General features: G+C 40.1%; 1 protein-coding gene and 1 long non-coding RNA gene across 6 annotated transcripts in view; one reads left to right on the top strand and one right to left on the bottom strand.

Moving 5' to 3' along the window:
- Window positions 1-412: 412 nt before the first annotated feature.
- Window positions 413-1669, top strand: LOC125127251 (uncharacterized). Its single transcript, XR_007134901.1, has 2 exons — window positions 413-701; window positions 944-1669. It is a non-coding gene; the product is annotated as an uncharacterized LOC125127251 (long non-coding RNA).
- Window positions 1670-3287: 1618 nt separating this feature from the next.
- The window catches only part of THUMPD3 (THUMP domain containing 3), a 28806-nt gene continuing 13176 nt past the window's right edge, over window positions 3288-18917 (bottom strand). For 4 of the 5 annotated variants that reach the window (XM_047779947.1, XM_047779964.1, XM_047779954.1 and 1 more), the window contains exons 4-10: window positions 17618-18094; window positions 15057-15187; window positions 13064-13133; window positions 9638-9753; window positions 5330-5440; window positions 4324-4447; window positions 3288-4147 (exon numbers count right to left, since the gene is read on the bottom strand). In XM_047779947.1, coding sequence (XP_047635903.1) covers window positions 3998-4147; window positions 4324-4447; window positions 5330-5440; window positions 9638-9753; window positions 13064-13133; window positions 15057-15187; window positions 17618-18094 — 1179 coding nt within the window. In that variant the 3' untranslated portion in view covers window positions 3288-3997. Of the gene's footprint in view, window positions 4148-4323; window positions 4448-5329; window positions 5441-9159; window positions 9240-9637; window positions 9754-13063; window positions 13134-15056; window positions 15188-17617; window positions 18095-18917 lie in introns of those variants that run through there. The other variant, XR_007134898.1, reaches the window with a different exon arrangement.

Genomic DNA, 18917 nt, shown 5'->3' with positions numbered 1-18917 from the left:
GATCGAACCCGCAACCTCATGGTTCCTAGTTGGATTCGTTTCTGCTGCGCCATGCTGGGAACTCCCAAATTTGGAAGATTTATACAATTGACTTAACCAATATTTTCCATATGATCAATATATAAAATTACAAGAAATTCTAAGTAACATAACCAACTTTGAATACAGAAGATAAAAATCCAGCTGCCTTGAGAGTTCTCATCGTGGCGCAGTGGTTGACAAATCCGACTAGGAACCATGAGGTTTCAGGTTCGATCCCTGGCCTCGCTCAGTGGATTAAGGATCTGGTGTTGCCGTGAGCTATGGTGTAGGTGGCAGACGTGGCTCGGATCCTACGTTGCTGTGGCTGTGGTGTAGGCCAGTGGCTACAGCTCCGATTAGACCCCCAGCCTGGGAACCTCCATATGCCGCGGGAAGCAGCCCTAGAAAAGACAAAAAAAAAAAAAAATCCAGGTGTCTTGTACTTAGGCATTATATTAAGGCGAACTGAATTGCAGAAATATAAAACGCCACTCTTATTTGAAAAATATAGTTACTTCCATGAAAATGTTAATGTGATGTATTTGTCACTATGTTTTTTTCCCCTCAGTTTTAATTTCTAGTATGGTAAAATACTGGTAAACAAAGCATTTGGGACCCTCAGCTTTTAATAATGTGAAGATATCCTGAGACCAAGAAGTTGGAGGAAGCTGCTAAGCATAGTGAGTACACACGGTAAACACTCAAATGCCTGTTGAATAGCTGGATGTAGTGAAAAATGACTCCAGGTTTTAAGCCTGGATTACTGGGAGGGTGGGCATGCCAGGACAGGGAGCAGATTTTAATGGAGAAAGATAGGTTCAAGTTGAGTTTTAAGTAGGACAGGCAGGGGTAATCACAGGAGGCAGCTGGAAATTCAGAATTTGGGCTTGAGAAAACTAAAATACCATGTTTTCCTTTCCAGTGAAAATTGCTTTCATCATAAACTATATGATTGAATAGCTACAATCCCACAGCTGATTAGCATACATGTTTGCCTTGGGGCAGAAGTATGAGGGTGACAAAGCAGGCTTCTCATAAGCAATGGTAAGTTTTTTCACATTGTGCACATTAAAAAATGCAGTATAGGAGAGACCTGTCTATACGGTGTTCCTCTTCAACTTAAAAAAAAAATAACCAAGGTACAGTATTTCAATTTTTTTTTGTGTCCTAGAATTTTCAAACTTTCATCATATTCCCACATAATACCTCATCTGAACTTGATGGAAAGGGCTACTTTTTCTATGCCTTGCTCAGTAGTATTAAGCCCTTTTGGGCTTTATTGTAATTTATGTACTTTACAGGTTTAAACCCCTGCCCCCGGCTGCGCCCATGGCATGTGGAAATTCCTGAGCTAGGGATTAGAACCTATGCCACAATTGTAGCCTGCACCACAGCTGTGGCAAGGCCACATCCTTAACCTGCTATGCCAAGGGAGCTTCCAATATAAAACTTTTAAACCACCTCCTTTTTTTCAGTCTTAGTCTTATCCTTTGGTACTTGCAATGGAGACCTGAGTGCATCTGGCATTGATACAGAATGTCTAAAGTTTTTGAAAACCTTGTTACAATGTTTAAAAATGTTTCCCTCTCTAGGCACTAGTACACTGACAGTCACTGGAAGATAAATGACTTTCCTTTCATTAAAATTATATTTCTCAGTGTCTTTTTCCCCCCCTCTAGAATATATTGAATGTCTGGTCCATAACTTAGTCATTTTGTGTTCAGATTATTTTATTTATTTTAATGGCCACACCCCTGGCATATGGAAGTTCCTGGGCCAGGGACTGAATCCCAGCTGCAGCTGCAACAATGCTGGATCCTTTTAACCCCACTACACAGGGCTGGTGATTGAACCCATGCCTTTGCAGCAACCTGAGCTGCTGTGGATGGATTCTTAACCCACTGTGCCATGGCAGGAATTGTGTGTTCAGATTATTAAAATTATCTTAACCATCTTTTTATAATCCCATGATGCAGGAAGCCCACTTCAGAAGTTAACCAAGGTCACACAACTGGTAGGTACCTGGCAGTATCGTATAGAATCTCAGTTTTTCTGAATCCTCATGTAATGCATTTTCTGTCAACAGATAACAAAATATTGGGGTGGGGGGAGATGGCAAATTTTTGCAGACATTGTTCACTACATACTTAATCTGAAACCAATCTGTTCATGTTTTTGGGCCTTTAGCTATGATGGACCAAGCATAAAAAACAGCCATTATGCAAAAATATCCATTTGTTCAACCAATATTAAATACTCATGGTAGGTACTTTTTTTTTTTTTTTTTGTCTTTTTGCCATTTCTTGGGCCACTCCTGCGGCATATGAAGGTTCCCAGGCTAGGGGTCGAATCAGAGCTGTAGCCACCGGCCTACGCCAGAACCACAGCAACTCGGGATCCGAGCCGTGTCTGCAACCTACACCACAGCTCGGGGCAATGCCAGATCCTTAACCCACTGAGCAAGACCAGGGATTGAACCCGCAACCTCATTGTTCCTCGTTGGATTTGTTAACCTCTGAGCCGTGACAGAACTCCGCTGGTAGGTACTTTTTATCAGGTAAACAGTGGAGAAAACAGACAAGGTCCTTGTACTTTTCCAGTTCTGTGTTCTGGTGACCAGAGGTTTATATATATAGTTTCTTTTGTAAACAGCGTTAATGTTGAACCCCATAATCAACTGTGCATTCTGATGATGGTAAAAACTCCAGTCTGGGATATAAGAGCCTTATAAGTCCTTCTCTCCAGTTCATTCTCATACCTCTGGGAGGTAGTATATCAGAGAGGAACCAGACTAGGACTGTTGGCTGTGCTACTAATGTGAATTCTGTTCTTTCAAAGGGAAGAAGTCCTATGTCCTTTTCTAAATGAGACGTCAAAGTTAACATGAATAGGAGTTGTGGCTGTGGCGCAGTGGGTTAATGATTTGGCTTGTCTCTCAGTTCTACCCCTGGCCTACCACTGTGGGGTAGGTTGCAGCTCTGGCTCAGATTTCATCCCTGGCCCAGAAACATCCATACGCCACGGGTGCAGCCAAAAAAGGAGAAAACAAGTTGATATGAGTAGCACTATTATGTTATTAACATGACACTGAACATCTAAGCTGAATGCAGCCAGAAACAAGACTACTATACAGAATTCCACACAAGATCCCAACTTCTCTTGGTCCCAGGGAGGTGTTTAGGTTATTTCAATTCCTACTGTTAGCAAAGACTTTCTGCAACAGGAAAAGCAACTAAGGATGAATAGTGACCAAGAGGAAACAAGAATTTACATGAAGTTTTTAATTCAAAGACGTCAGTTCTCTAGTAAAGAAGCCCAAACATCACCACCTTTCTGTACTGAATGAAAAATAAAATTTCTTTAAATATGGCTTGTTGGTCGCATACTTTATCTACAAGGCTCTTTGCTTCTATTTACAAATAGAAATGTCTATAATGTTCTATGTATTAATCTGAATAACAGGTACATATTATGATTTTTAAGGCAGATGGTAAACTTTCCCATAGATCTTAGGAGATTTGCTCTTGTTGTGGGGCAAACACTGTTTTACAGTGCTTCATTTTTTAAAGGTCAGGTAAAGAACCTGACCAACTAAATATCAAAGCTGTATGGGCAATGAAATGTAACCTCATCCTCTGATTAAACTCTGCCTTTCAATTAGGCTAGGGTAGCTTTCCACCTGCTACAGTGCTATAAAGCCTGAAAATAAAATGTTCTAAATCCAAGTACCAGAGCATTTTAGTAGGCTTAGCATTAAAGCATTTTAAGAAAAGTACTTATTGCCCAACTACTCCTTCAAAACAGTTCCACAGCAAAGTTGTGCTTTCTCATAAGACATTCCATGCCATTCACCTTTTGCTAATTGGGTGAAGAGCTTTTCCCAAGTACACCTTTATTAATACTATTTTTCCCTCAAAATAAGTTCTTCATGTGGACATTTCTAGTGTCAGGAAGCATAAAAACTTCATTCTTTGCATTACCAAGGAGATCTTCCTCCATCTTGTTCTGAAGGATGAACAAAAGTTTGAGGTGTACGTTTCAGAAGATAAACTGCAGCATGAAGTCCCCCTATGTTCACCCAGACAGTATGCACCTTCCGCCATACATGTCCCATTGTGGATAATGCCTGTGTAAACACAAAAAGCACAAGTAAGTGGACAACTGCTTCTAGACCAACCAAGGGTTTTAGTTGCCATTAATAAACACTGGGAGAAAATACAAATGCTACTCAAATATCCCCAAGTCTATTTAAAATAGTCCTAAAGTTGCCACAGGCTGAGTTTCTGAGCTAATGTAGAGCACCTTAGTAAAGCACTTCTTGTCCTGCGTCAGTAGTACAGCTCGGCCTGTCCCTGGTCTACAGACACGGCTCATCTCCTGTAGGCAAGCTGGATAAAGGTCCCAGTTTCTCTTCTTGGAACCCATCCTATAAAAGAAGATGTGGTGAGTCACTATTGTAGATTAGTATCAAGGACTATATGAAATGAGTCATTAAAATCTCATTGCAATAAGAATACCTGAGGTAAGAAAAACATTTGTCTTTTAGAAGCCAGAGCTCTGCCATTACTTGTCAGTGAAATGACTGATCAGACTTAAACTGCTTAGAATTTTGAATAGAATGCATCAGTTATGTGAGAAAAAAAATTAACTAATATTTGTCCTCTTAGTATAAGCAGTCAAATTAACCAATGATTAAAAAGCATTTATCCTGGAGTTCCCGTCGTGGCGCAGTGGTTAACAAATTCGACTAGGAACCATGAGGTTGTAGGTTCGGTCCCTGGCCTTGCTCAGTGGGTTAAGGATCTGGCGTTGCCGTGAGCTGTGGTGTAGGTTGCAGACGCGGCTCGGATCCCGCATTGCTGTGGCTCTGGCGTAGGCCAGTGGCTACAGCTCTGATTAGACCCTTAGTCTGGGAACCTCCATATGTCGCGGGAGCGGCCCAAAGAAATAGCAAAAAGACAAAAAAAAAAGCATTTATCCTGAGAAATAACCAAGTCTTCATCAATCTCTGAAGTATTATTATGTTCTATTATTATTATGTTCTATTCTAGCCCAACAATGGGCTAGAAAGTGGATGAATCTGTGATGGCCAGGATCAAAATGGAGTTAACACATTCCTGAGTTCTCAGAAAAAACCGAATTGGTGAATCCACAATTCTTGAGTGAAAAACGTTGAGTCTACTAAAAGAAATGGAAGATTTCTGACAGAATAAGCTCAATACAACAGATTTAAAAGACAAGTGGGTACTAACACTAATATAACTTGTTAGTGAAGGTAAAATTCATTTTTAAAAGGACCAACTCCCACCTTTTTCCAAATGGCATGTCTGTTACAATAATGTCCACAGAACCAGTTCTTAATGGTAGGTTGCAGATATCCCATTGAACAGTATCTATGGGCAAGCCCCAGGACAATTTGCTGTGGGGACAAAAGAAAGGGGCTTCAATATCTGAAGAATGAATTTTAAAAACCTTTTCTTCTGAAGAGACTGCTACAAAATATAAAAGGTAAAATAATAGTGACATCAGTAACATTTAAAGTAGCACGTAGGTGGAAAGGATAAGTCAAAGTTTTTATAATAACAATCCATAAGAACGACAAAAAAATTTTTTTTTTGGTCTTTTCAGGGCCGCATCCACAGCACCTGGAGGGTCCCAAGCCAGGGGTTAAACTGGAGCTGTAGCTGCTGGCCTACTCCACAGCCACAGCGATGCAGGATCCCAAGCGTAGTCTGTGACCTACACCACAGCTCACGGCAACGCCAGATCTTTAACCCACTGAGAGAGGCCAGGGATCAAACCTGCTTCCTCATGGGTGCTAGTCAAATTTGTTTCCACTGAGCCACGATGAGAACTACAAGAATGACAAATTTAAAAATTAGTTAAGGAGTTCCCGTAGTGGCGCAGTGGTTAACGAATCCGACTAGGAACCATGAGGTTGCGGGTTCGGTCCCTGCCCTTGCTCAGTGAGTCAACAATCCGGCGTTGCCGTGGGCTGTGGTGTGGGTCGCAGACGCAGCTCGGATTCCGCGTTGCTGTGGCTCTGGCGTAGGCCGATGGCTACAGCTCCGATTCAACCCCTAGCATGGGAACCTCCATATGCCACGGGAGCAGCTCAAGAAATAGCAAAAAGACCAAAAAAAAAAATTAGGATTGAGTTATAAAAGATATCTGTATCTGTTTCATCTACAAGAAAACAGATTAAGGGGAAGAGAATGTGACAAAATAACTAATTTGAAAATAGCGTTCAGGCAGTAAATAACTGATGATGTAACACTGTTGATGAATCTGATACACTGGAAAAAACCAACACTAAAGAGTAAAAACGTGGTGAATGGACATCTGAAGGATAAACTTTAAGTCTACATAGTAAGAACAGGAAACCTAAAGAAACAAATATGTAAAATTAGGAAATATAAATGTACTAGTCTTAATATTAAAACACATATACCATACTATTAAAAAAAACAAGGCAAAGAACAAGAAAGTTAAGATAAAAAAAATGGATGATATAAGACAAAATTAACAATAAATATAAATGATTTAAATTCTTCCAATTAAGCAAAGCTACTAGTTTAAGGGAGTTTCCTGGTAGCCTACAAGGTTAAGGACCTAGTGTTATCACTGCTGTGTCGGTTTGATCCCTGGCCCAGGAACTTTTGCATGCTGCAGGTGCAGCCATAAAGAAAGGCAAGCTACGGGGGAGTTCCCGTCGTGGCGCAGTGGTTAACGAATCCGACTAGGAACCATGAGGTTGCGGGTTTAGTCCCTGCCCTTGCTCAGTGCGTTAACGATCCGGCGTTGCCGCGAGCTGTGGTGTAGGTTGCAGACGCGGCTCGGATCCCGCATTGCTGCGGCTCTGGCGTGGGCCGGTGGCTACAGCTCCGATTCAACCCCTAGCCTGGGAACCTCCATATGCCGCGGGAGCGGCCCAAAAAATAGCAACAACAACAACAACAAAAAAGACAAAAAGAGGAAAAAAAAAAAAGGCAAGCTACTAGTTTAAGAAAATTACAACAGGCAATAATGCACAGGCTAAAAATTAAAGATTATGAGCAGAAATTATTATAATAGTGATTTTTAATAAGAATTTAAGAAAAATGCACTAAAGGCAATCATTTACATAACAGGAAAAAATACAGATACTTAAAATATGAGTATTATAATCACAGGCACCAAAAGCTACAATAAAACAAAAAAAAGCCAAAAAATATTAAGGATCAGGAGTTCCTGTCATGGTGCAGCAGAAACAAATCCAACTAGGAACCATGAGGTTGTGGGTTCGGTCCCTGCCCTTGCTCAGTGGGTTAACGATCCAGCATTGCCGTGAGCTGTGGTGTAGGGTGCAGACGTGGCTCAGATCTGGCGTTGCTGTGGCTCTGGCGCAGGCCAGTGGCTACTTTGGAGTGGCCCAAAGAAATAGCAAAAATAAATAAATAAATAAAAAGGCTTTTTTTTTTTTTTTCTTGTGTCTGTACCATGGGGAAGCTCTAGGGCTAGGGATCGAACTCAGTGTCACAGTAGTGACAACACCAGATCCTTAACCTGCTGATTCACCAGGGAACTCCTAAAAAGCTTTTAACTACTTAAGTATAAGAGATGACCTAAACCCTTGGTCCTCAAAGGCCAAGACCAGCAGCATCAACATCACCCAGAAGCTTTCTAGGAAATGCAGACTCCCACGTCCCATCTTAAACCTAGTGAATCAGAATCTGTATAATTAACAGGTTCCCCAGAAGATTCCACACACATTAAAGTTTGAAAAGCACTGTCCTAAACAACTAGATCAGACACATTCAAGTATATAACCAATTACTTAGAAAGTAACCAAAATAGGGAATTATCAAAATCTACAGGATTACGTAGCATAAAAGCTCTAATAAAAACTTTTATTATTAAAAAGAAGACACAGGAGTTCCTGTCGTGGCTCAGCGGTTAACAAATTGGACTAGGAACCATGAGGTTGCAGATTTGATCCCTGTCCTCGCTCAGTGGGTTAAGGATCCGGTATTGCCATGAGCTGTGGTGTAGGTTGCAGACGCGGCTCAGATCCCGCGTTGCTGTGGCTCTGGCGTAGGCCAGCAGCTACAGCTATGATTAGACCCCTAGCCTGGGAACCTCCATATGCCGCAAGAGCGGCCCAAAAAAGGCCAAAAAAATAAAATAAAATAAAAAAGACAGCATATAACTTAAGATTTTATATAACAAATTTAAAAATCTCAATAGGAAAGAGAAATTAAAAAAGCATCAAGCATAAAATCATAGAACAAACAGTACAGGAAAAGACAAAAAGTGCTGGCAATTCTAATAAAATAAGGGAAAAAACAAAATGAGTAAAGAGGCTAACCAACATACAGACATAAAATAGTATTAAGATATATAGCATGTATAAATAATAAATATGAATATCTGCATTAAGTCCACATATATTTTTAAAAACAAGTGATTTCTACTTACAAATATCAACCTGACACTATGGGTTATGGAGGCAGCTATAAGGCCAATCATGGGATATAACGACTTCCTGGGCACCTGGATGTGGAACCCCATAAGACCTAACAAATCTGTTGACCACTACCTATTCCTGCCAACTTTACAACACAAAGGACACCTGCACAAAGACCAGATAAACAATTTTATGATGAGCTCTCTGGTAGGAAACTAGAGACTAAGTGATATTTCAACCCATTCTTCCCAAAGACAGGTGAGACTTTGAAAGAATGGTGAAAGGATGGCACAGATGGTGTGATCAAATATAATTTCTACAGTGGGCTAGGGCTTAAGATACTGTAACAGCATATATCTCAGATTGGAAAAAAACATTTCCCAGAGGCTAACAATTTCAGTGCACAGATATCAAAGGGATATGGTTAAAAGACCTTGGACTATTTTGCTTGGAGAAGAGAGGATTTGGAGAGCTGGGAGGGAGGGAGAAAGGGTGTTGGTAGCTCTTCAAATACCTGATGTCAATCATCATTGTGACACAGAGCTAAGATGCTTCTTTATGGACTCACATGGAAGAAAAAAACCTAGATCTGTAGAAGGTACAGTGAGATATTAAAAGATAGGACTAACACTCAAAGCTGTGCAAAGATGGAATCAACAGCCTTCAGAGGCAGAATCATTAGAGATGCTTACACAGGCTGGAAGGCCATTGGTCAGGATTTCCTACAGGATAGTTAGGCACTGCAGGGATGGCTTTCAGGTCTCCTCCAACTCTGAGATTGAAGTGCAGATAATAGAGGAAAGGCTAAGTAAAATGTAGTATTTCTATATAATGGAATATTATGCAGTCATTAAAAACAAAAACATAAAAAGTATCTGAAAATTTATGAAATAAAAATGAATCTATGCAATTCTTCTACTATGTGGGAAAAAAGATATATGAATAAGGAAGAAAAAGGAAGGCAGAAGTAAAAACAGTTGCATTAGGGTAGGAGAAATTATAGTTAAAAATATGTTATTTTCCATAAACTTAAAATTTACATGGAATCTCACAATATATTCATCTTGGTTATAATATTGTCAAAATGCACAGGGTGTATTAATTCATCAGTCAATATGGAAAGTGGTTCTCTAAGTTTAATAGATGCTATAAAATCTTTAAAATTTTTACCCTTCTTTAACTTGACTCTTGGTCAATAAGGATGAAATATTATTTGCTGCTCTATTCACAGCCAATGGATTATTATCACCAGCAATATGGTAACAGTTAGACCATTCTGTAGCCCCCTAAAAGACAAGAGAATATATTAAAAGAGAAGTAACAAACTGCAAAACAGAAAAGATTAAAGGTAAAGTCATTTCAATCACTTGTCAATAAATAAGACAATCCAATCCAATGCTTTTAAGTGGCAAAACACTGCATACTGTCAGCTTTGCCATTCTCCTTGCTTGTAATACCCTCCTGTTGTGTGCTGAACTCTTACTCATCTTTAAATACCCAGCTCAAATGTCCTGCCCTCTGTGACATCAAGCCTAACTCTCCAAGCTGTCTCTAATTTGCCCCTCCAAAAGCACTTTGTACATAAAACTACCACTGCACTTGTTTTTTTTTTTTTTAATTCTTTCTCTACCTATCTGTCATTCAATGAATCTGGAAACTCCTTAAGGGTAAGTCTAGTAAATTATTCAGTATCTCATGCAGCAGGTCTCCCACATAGTAGGCATTACAGACCTTAAATACAAATGTAGTTTGAAAAACTTAAACAAATTAACTAACCTATATAACCCTTTCATCATTATGAAATTTTATATAAGCCGATAAACTGGAATATTTGAGAATTCTAAATAAAATGTAATCTCCATTACATAGGCTTTTGAATGACAAGCACCATATTCTTTTTTTTTTTTTTTGTCTTTGTGCTATTTCTTGGGCCACTCCCGCGGCATATGGAGGTTCCCAGGCTAGGGGTCCAATTGGAGCTGTAGCCACTGGCCTATGCCAGAGCCGCAGCAACGCGGGATCCGAGCCGCGTCTGCAACCTACACCACTGAGCAAGGGCAGGGACCGAACCCGCAACCTCATGGTTCCCAGTCGGATTCGCTAACCACTGCGCCACGATGGGAACTCCATATTCTTGAAAGAATTTTGTAATTTTTAGGAGTTTCCGTCATGGAGCAGTGGTTAACAAATCCGACTAGGAACCATGAGGTTGCGGGTTCAGTCCCTGCCCTTGCTCAGTGCGTTAACGATCCGGCGTTGCCGTGAGCTGTGGTGTAGGTTGCAGATGCGGCTCGGATCCCGTGTTGCTGTGGCTCTGGCGTAGGCCGGTGGCTACAGCTCCGATTGGACCCCTAGCCTGGGAACCTCCATATGCCGCGGGAGCGGCCCAAGAAATAGCAAAAAGACAAAAAAAAAAAAGAATTTTGTAATTTTTAATAAAAAACATGTCAGCAGAAAATAAATACCAAGCTTTCCATTACTTGTAGAATGAGGTGGCAGACTATCCTAGGCCTGAACAATGTTCTATGCAGATCAACAGAAGGTTTCTGACATGAAAGCAGAGACAGTTCTGCCATATGTTCAGGGATGAGTAACAAAGACCTTTTCTTTGGTAAACAGTGATACACCTGCATCCATGAACGTAGTGCTTCACAGCTTTTCTTTTCTCAGGGCCCTTGAGGGTAATGGAGAAGGGTGATGTAGAGGATGATGAAGGCCTCTCAGGTGATTCTGATTCCCCAAATCATTTTTTCTTCTAAACCTGTTTAGAATTTCAGTCTCTAAGGACAGTATTCTAAATCTTTATACTTTGGTAAACAAATCTTTATTATATATACCCTATCAATTCCTTTCATAATTTCATTCATTTTGATCCTATATCAACTTAGGTTTATCTATATTGACATTGTCATGTCTACCCCTGCATGGAAATGTCTCAAATTTTTTTTTTTTTTTTTTTGGTCTTTTTGCTATTTCTTGGGCCACTCTCGCGGCATATGGAGGTTCCCAGGCTAGAGGTCCAATCGGAGCTGTAGTCTCCGGCCTACGCCAGAGCCACAGCAACGCAGAATCCGAGCCGCGTCTGCAACCTACACCACAGCTCACGGCAACGCCGGATCGTTAACGCACTGAGCAAGGGCAGGGACTGAACCTGAAACCTCATGGTTCCTAGTCGGATTCGTTAACCACTGCGCCACGACGGGAACTCCGGAAATGTCTCAAATTTTTATCTTTTTTTTTTTTGTCTGTGTGGGGAACTCTATGGACTCTTCAGCTCTCTTGTGTGTTCCTTAACACATAGTGATCTTTGCTGTTATTTCCAAGATAGACACATCATGGTTTAATGCTAGGGAAGAACACTCTGTTTTGCGCCCAGAATTCTTCTTCTTTTCTTTTTTTGGCCATGCCCACGGAAGTTCCAGGGCCATGGATAGGACCTGCACCACAGCAGCAACCTGAGCCACAGCAGTAACGACACCTGATCCTAACTTGCTGAGCCACTAGGGAACACTTCTAGAATTCTTCTTGACAGCTTTTCATCTGTGTGGCTCTTTAGCCAGAGTAAATCTCTTGAACTGATACTAGGAGGAAATAGCAGTCATCTAGACTACTATGATTTCCTTCTGGGATTCTAATTCCCAGATGGCAGATGTCATTTTCTAATTGCAGTCTGGATTATTTTTCCCTTTGTGGATTACTTTGGATTTGCTCATCTGTCCAGTTTCTGCTCACTCACGGAATCTGTGGTATCTCCCTGCAATTTGCTCCCATTGGCTTTATGTATACTATATGTAAGAACTTACCAGGTTTCACAAATTTAGTAATCTTTTTTGGCTACCCCCATGGCATGCAGAAGTTCCTGGGACAGGGATTGAACCTGTGCCACAGGAGTGACCCAGGCTGCTGCAATGGCAATGCCAGATCCTAACCTGCTGTCCACAAGTGAACTCCACAAATTTAAGCAATTTTACTGGGAGTTTCCTTTCCCAAATTATTTATTATAAAAGTTTAGATAATACTGATTCAATAACACTGATTCAAGGAGACTCTCCTATTAAAATGCCTTTCTATTTCTTGCTTTGCTTAGTGCAGTTTCTAAGTTCTCTCAATTCATGGTATTTTTTGAAAACCTTGTTAACTTTGCTAGACTTCGTAAAAAATCTAAATAATGTTCATATGTTTCCCCATCTTACAACTATACTTATTCCCTCAAGAACCTAAGTGAATTAAGAAGCATAATCCCACTTTACAGATGAAATACCCTCCTCTGGGTTATGCTTATGCCTTCAATTATCTTTTCTGTTCAAGTGTACCAGTCTGTCTGTTATAGAAATGGGAATCACCAGTTTGTAATTGTCAGCCTCCTCCATAATGTAGTGAGCAAAGATGATTTACAATCTAAATCGAGTCCTTGGCTACTGTAACAAGTGGTTACGTCCTCATCACAGAAGTTCCAGTTTACTAGTATAATTCACTCAGAATTCTTGGATCCACTGACCCAACCTTGGTGATTTCATTATGTTGAATGTACTCATTAGTTCTAGAACATTCCAGATGTATCAATTACTCATCAAAAAGCTAAAGAAAAGTTATTACCTCAATTGGTATTGCCCCTGTTCCACACATTGGATCAATTATTATATCAGTAGGCTGAGGAGCACAGAGCCTAGAGAAGAAAACAGCCTAAGTGAACAGATTTTAAGAGCAAAGACTTCCACAACAATTATTCCTAAAGCTGTAAGACCAAAGGCCTGTTATGCTGGCATGAAGAAACACTAATCAATATTTATTTTAAAAATTAATTTGTAATTACATGTTGACTCTATCTCCTAACATTTAAAAAGAAAAAAAAAAGGAGATCCCATTATAGCTTAGTGGTAATGAACTAATATCCATGAGGATGCCAGTTCGATCCCTGGCCTTGCTCAGTGGGTTAAAGGATCTGGCATTGCCATGAACTATGAGTAGGTCACAGATGCAGCTCAGATCCCAACCTGCTGTGGCTGTGGCATCGGCCGGTAGCTGCAGCTCCAATTAGACCCCTAGCCTGTGAACTACCATATTCTATGAGTACAGCCCTAAAAAGACAGAAAAAAACAAAACAAAACAAAACATAAAAGTCCCCTTTAACTATCATCTGAAATCCCATTTCACCCCCAATGGAATTTAGCTTCAAGGTCTTTTAATGTGTGTGTGTGTATGCTTTTAGAAAACACATTTTATTTTGTATATAAACCTGTGTCATTACATTAAAAAAAAAAAAACAACCCTCAGGGGTTCCTGCTGTGGTGCAAGGGGATTGGCAGCATCTTGGAAGCACTGGGACACAGGAAATGGGTTAAAGAATCACAACTGCAGCTTGGGCTGAACTACAGCTCAGATTAGATTCCTGGCCCAGGAATTTCATATGCCACAGGGCATCCAAAAAAGAGAAAACAAAAAACTAAACTAAACCTCAAACATACTTCAAGTAGAATGTGTATCTATATAAGTTTACTGGTGGGAGTTTCCATTGTGGCGCAGTGGAAAAGAACCTGACTAGTATCCATGAGGATGCAGGTTCCATCCCTGGCCTTGCTCAGTGTGTCAGGAATCCAGCATTGCTGTGGCTGTGGTGTAGGCCAGCAGCTATAGCTCTGATTTGACCCCTAGCCTGGGAACTTCCTATGCCTTGGGTGCGGCCCAAAAAAAAATAAGTAAGTTTACTGGCAATTATTCATTCAGTATTCCTTTCCTAATTAATTTAATTTTAAAGATAATAAACTTGCTATAAAACAACTGCTTTACTTTGAGCACTTAGTATTTTCCAGGAGTGTTAGAATTAAGCTCTTTACACCTATTATCTCTTTTAATCCTTTTAACAACCTTGTGAGACAAGTTACTATTATTATTCTCTTTAACACATAAGCTGATGCAAAACTGTCCAAGGACACAAAGCTAGTAGGGGACAGAGTCAGGATTAGAGGCATTACCGTCAGGGGCTTAAATGTTACCTCCTCTATGAAGCATCCCCTCCTCAGACAGGTGACAAAGTATCTCCTTTTGTCCTGCTAATCGTTCCATGTTCTGTTAGGATTATTTATTACATGCAAGGTTCTTTTTTTTTTTTTTTGTCTTTTTGCCTTTTCTAGGGCCACTCCTGCGGCACATGGAGGTTCTCAGGCCAGGGGTCCAATCAGAGCTGTAGCTGCCAGCCTACACCAGAGCCACAGCAACTCAGGATCAGAGCTGCATGTTCAACCTACACCTCAAATCGAGGCAACGCTGGATCCTTAACCCAATGAGCAATGCCAGGGATCGAACCCACAACCTCATGGTTCCTAGTCGGATTCGTTAAACACTGAGCCAGGACGGGAACTCCAAGGTTATTCTTTATCTCTCACAAAACTGAGATTCCTAGAGACTAGCACTGGATTCTTACTACAGTATCTGTCCAACTCTACTTCCCTATTCATGTTTCTCAACACATGGCAACAGAATCATTGGCAACCCTCCTGGTGGCAAGCAGCCCTGTACACCTAGCCATTGCTGCTGGATCTGGGTGAACATATGACTGAGATAAATCTAGACAGCAAATCCATTCTCTTACCTGAGCATCCCATAGGCGAGAGTAGATCTAAGAGTTGTGGGTCCAAAATGAGTGATATTTCTTCGGTGGAGACTCTCTTCTGTCAGCGCAATGCCAACAACAACTTCATTATCATGGATATTCAGAAGAACCTATAATGTAAGATAGAATAAGTGAATTTTTATCTATATATACACTATATAACTACCACCCAGATAAAGACATACAGTTGTCTAGCCCTCACAGTCAATACCCACCCAAAATAATCATTAATCTGACCACTACCACGATAAATTAGTTTTGTCTTTTTTTGAGCTTCATATAAATGAAATAATGTCTACACTACTTTAAAAATTTTAAATCTATTTTATTCTCTTTTTAATTCACACTATAATTATAAGTTAGCTGTAACCAGATTTCTCAATTTTTATAATAGAAACACATTTTGAAGGTTTCTAGGTTTTTAATGCACATTTAAAAAAATTTTAACATTTTAGGAGTTCCCGTTGTGGCACAGCGGAAACAAATCCAACTAGGAACTATGAGGTTGCAGGTTTGATCCCTGGTCTTGCTCAGTGGGTTAAGGATTGGCGCTGCCATGAGCTGTGGTAGAGGTCGCAGACATGGCTCAGATCTGGCATTGTTGTGTCTGTGGCGTAGGCCGGCAGCTATAGCTCTGATTAGACCCCTAGCCTGGGGACCTCCATATGTCATAGGTCCGGCCCTAAAAAGCCAAAAAAAAAAAAAAAAATTTAACAGTTTAGAGAGTTTCCTGGTTGCTCAACAGATGAAGGTTCTGATGCTGTCACTGTGGTGGCTCAGATCCCTGCTGTGGTGTGGGTTTTGATCCCTAGCCTGGAAACTTCCACATGCCATGGATGCGGCCAAAATTTTTTTTTTTTTTAACATTTCTGGAAAAAATTCCAAACATATAGAAATAATTATAAGAACAAGGGTACAATGAACTCTTAAGTATACCCTTCACTTAGATTAACCAGCTGTTAACACCACGCCCACATGCGCTTTATCACCTATTATTTTCTTAGTACTTTTTAAAACAACTCACTTTTGTCCCTGAAATTGTTTTTTAATCCTAGTTATAGTTTTTCTAACACAGAGTTAAATATCAACTATTCAAATAAAAATGTTATCTAATCTTCCACTTAAAATTTCCTCATTATTATCTTAACAGCACAGCAGCTGACACTTACCTAGCTATATGCAAACCACTGTTTAACATACTTTATATTTGTTACCTCGTTTCATATCCACACCTTCTGAGCTAGGCATTATTATCTTCCTTATATAGATGAGGAAATTAAGGCACAAAGAGGTCAACCTACTTGCCCAAATTCATACAGCTTGTAAGCTGAGATTTAAACACAGGCAGTGCACCTCCAGAATCTGTCCTCTGAGCCCCCTTGCTAACTTTTGGACGTCACTGTTTTAGTTAGCCTATTCATTCTTATGACAGCTGTTAGGAGATAAAAAGGAATAAGGAATTGTTCTTCTGATTTGATATGCAAAAAAAAAAAAAGTTACAGAGAGAATAAGTGACTTGCCCCAGATTCAAGTGTCCCAAAAGCAACAATAAATGACTCCTCGGTAAAAATGTCAGCTGCTAGGAGCCTTTTAAGCTTTCAGAGATTGAAAGACTAGTTAGTATGGTTCTCATGGGAATAACTGGTATAGCAGAACTGAGACCAAGGAGAGTAAACATGCTAAAAGGAGCTCTGGGTTTGGGAACCTAGCAGAATGTAAGAGAAGAGCTGGCTCTAGGATGCATATTAGCAACAATGTCCTGATTTTAGAAGGTCCAGATCTATTTTACTTTTTTTTTTGTCATTTTAGGGCCACACCTGCCGCATATGGAGGTTCCCAGGCTAGGGGTCGAATTGGAGCTACAGCTACCAGCCTATGCCACAGCCACAGCAACAAGGAATCCGAGTTGAGTCTTTGACCTATACCACAGCTCACAGCAACACCAGATCCTTAGCCCACCAAGCAAGGCTGAGGATTGAACCTGCAAACTCATGTATGCCAGTCAAATTCATTAACTGCTGAGCCATGGCAGGAACTCCTGGTCAAGGTCTGTTTTAAAAATGTATGCCACTTTAGGAGAAAAACCCTGCAACCAAGATGTACAAAGTCAAAATAGTTGTTTTAATTCTTTTGAATTTTATAATCTGAAATTCCATATAATGTTATAAAAGCACTAGATTAGAAATTAGAAAACCCAAGTCGTAAAAGCTACCATCTATTGAGCATGCAGCATAGACCAGGTATCACACCAGAAACTTATGTATTATCTCATTTGACCTTCAGGACACACTTACAGGTGTAAACTATGACTGGTTCCATTTGAAAGAGATGCTCAGAGATAATATTTTGTCCAAAGTTACAAAGTTATGGAGACAACGTTTGGATATAGATCCATCTCCATAACCCAGGCTCTTGTCAATGATACCCTATTAGCTTTGTCAACTTGTTAAATTGTCCTTAAGATTGGACTAGCCTTGAAAATTCTACAAATTTATAATGGCAGCCTTCTTCAATCAACACAATTAAGAGCCTGCACTTACCTCCACATCAAAGTTGGTCATGTCAGCCTTCCACTTAAAATAATCTTGAACGGCACCCCCAAAATCTCTTGCCACCTCATTTGAGGAAAAACAGTGTTTCTCTCCTGCCCTGTTGCATGTGACTCTAAACTTTAGCACCTCAGGATCAGTTTCTTCTTTTGAGCTTTCATCAGTCTCATCTTTGCAAGACACCAAGTCATCACCTACTAATGTTGATATCTCTTCTTTGATGGCTAGATTTTCATAATAGTCTAAGATCTGTGAATCTAAGACATTGTTAGTGATCTCTTTTTTAACATCCTTCTCATCTGTTTTGTCTCCTTGACCATTATCAATCTTCTCTTTACTTGTATTCTGACTTATCTTTTTGCGCTTTGTTTTTCTTTTCTTGAAACGGGTGTTAATTTTCCATATTTTTAAAGGGTCTGACCATGGAAGCTTCCCAGCCAATTCCTCAAAATCCTTTAGAACTTCTTCCTATAAAAGAGTATGATATCTGTTCATTTCATTCATTTATTACCACTTAAGTTGAACAAATAAACTCCTACTTTGTCTACTGACTACATTAACTGTTATGTTGGGGGTAGTAAAAGTGCAGAAAAGTAAGAAATATAATGCCTGCATTTAAAGAAATTAAAGTCTCACTGAAAATTAAAATTTATACAAATTAAGGCCACTACAGAACAATACAGAACAGAATGGTAGATCAGAAGTTGGGCTTTAAGATTAAAATGTAAGCAAACAAGAAAAGATTAACAGTTACCTACAGGGAGGGAAGTAGGTGGATGAAAGACAAGGGAGGGAAGACAATTTAACTCTCACAGACAGACTACCTTTTGAATTTTATGCTGTGTATGCACATATTAACTATTTTTAAAAGAAAAAACCCAAACCTTAGTTAAAAATATACCTATCCAATTTCTAAATAGTACCTACAGCCATCTTCTTAAAAAATAAGTTCGAGGGAGTTCCTGTCGTGGCGCAGTGGTTAACGAATCCGACTAGGAACCATGAGGTTGCGGGTTCGGTCCCTGCCCTTGCTCAGTGGGTTAACGATCCGGCGTTGCCGTGAGCTGTGGTGTAGGTTGCAGACGCGGCTCGGATCCCGCGTTGCTGTGGCTCTGGCGTAGGCCGGTGGCTACAGCTCTGATTCAACCCCTAGCCTGGGAACCTCCATGTGCCGCGGGAGCGGTCCAAGAAATAGCAACAACAACAACAAAAAAGACAAAAGCCAAAAAAAAAAAAAAAAAAAGTTCGATCATGCCCCTCCCTTGCTTAAAACTCCTCAACAGCTTCTCAA

Source organism: Phacochoerus africanus, chromosome 1 (assembly GCF_016906955.1).
Source record: "Phacochoerus africanus isolate WHEZ1 chromosome 1, ROS_Pafr_v1, whole genome shotgun sequence".
NCBI lineage: Eukaryota > Metazoa > Chordata > Mammalia > Artiodactyla > Suidae > Phacochoerus > Phacochoerus africanus.
The sequence above is the reverse complement of the archived record's forward strand: the minus strand, read 5'-3'. Positions and strand labels throughout refer to the sequence as shown.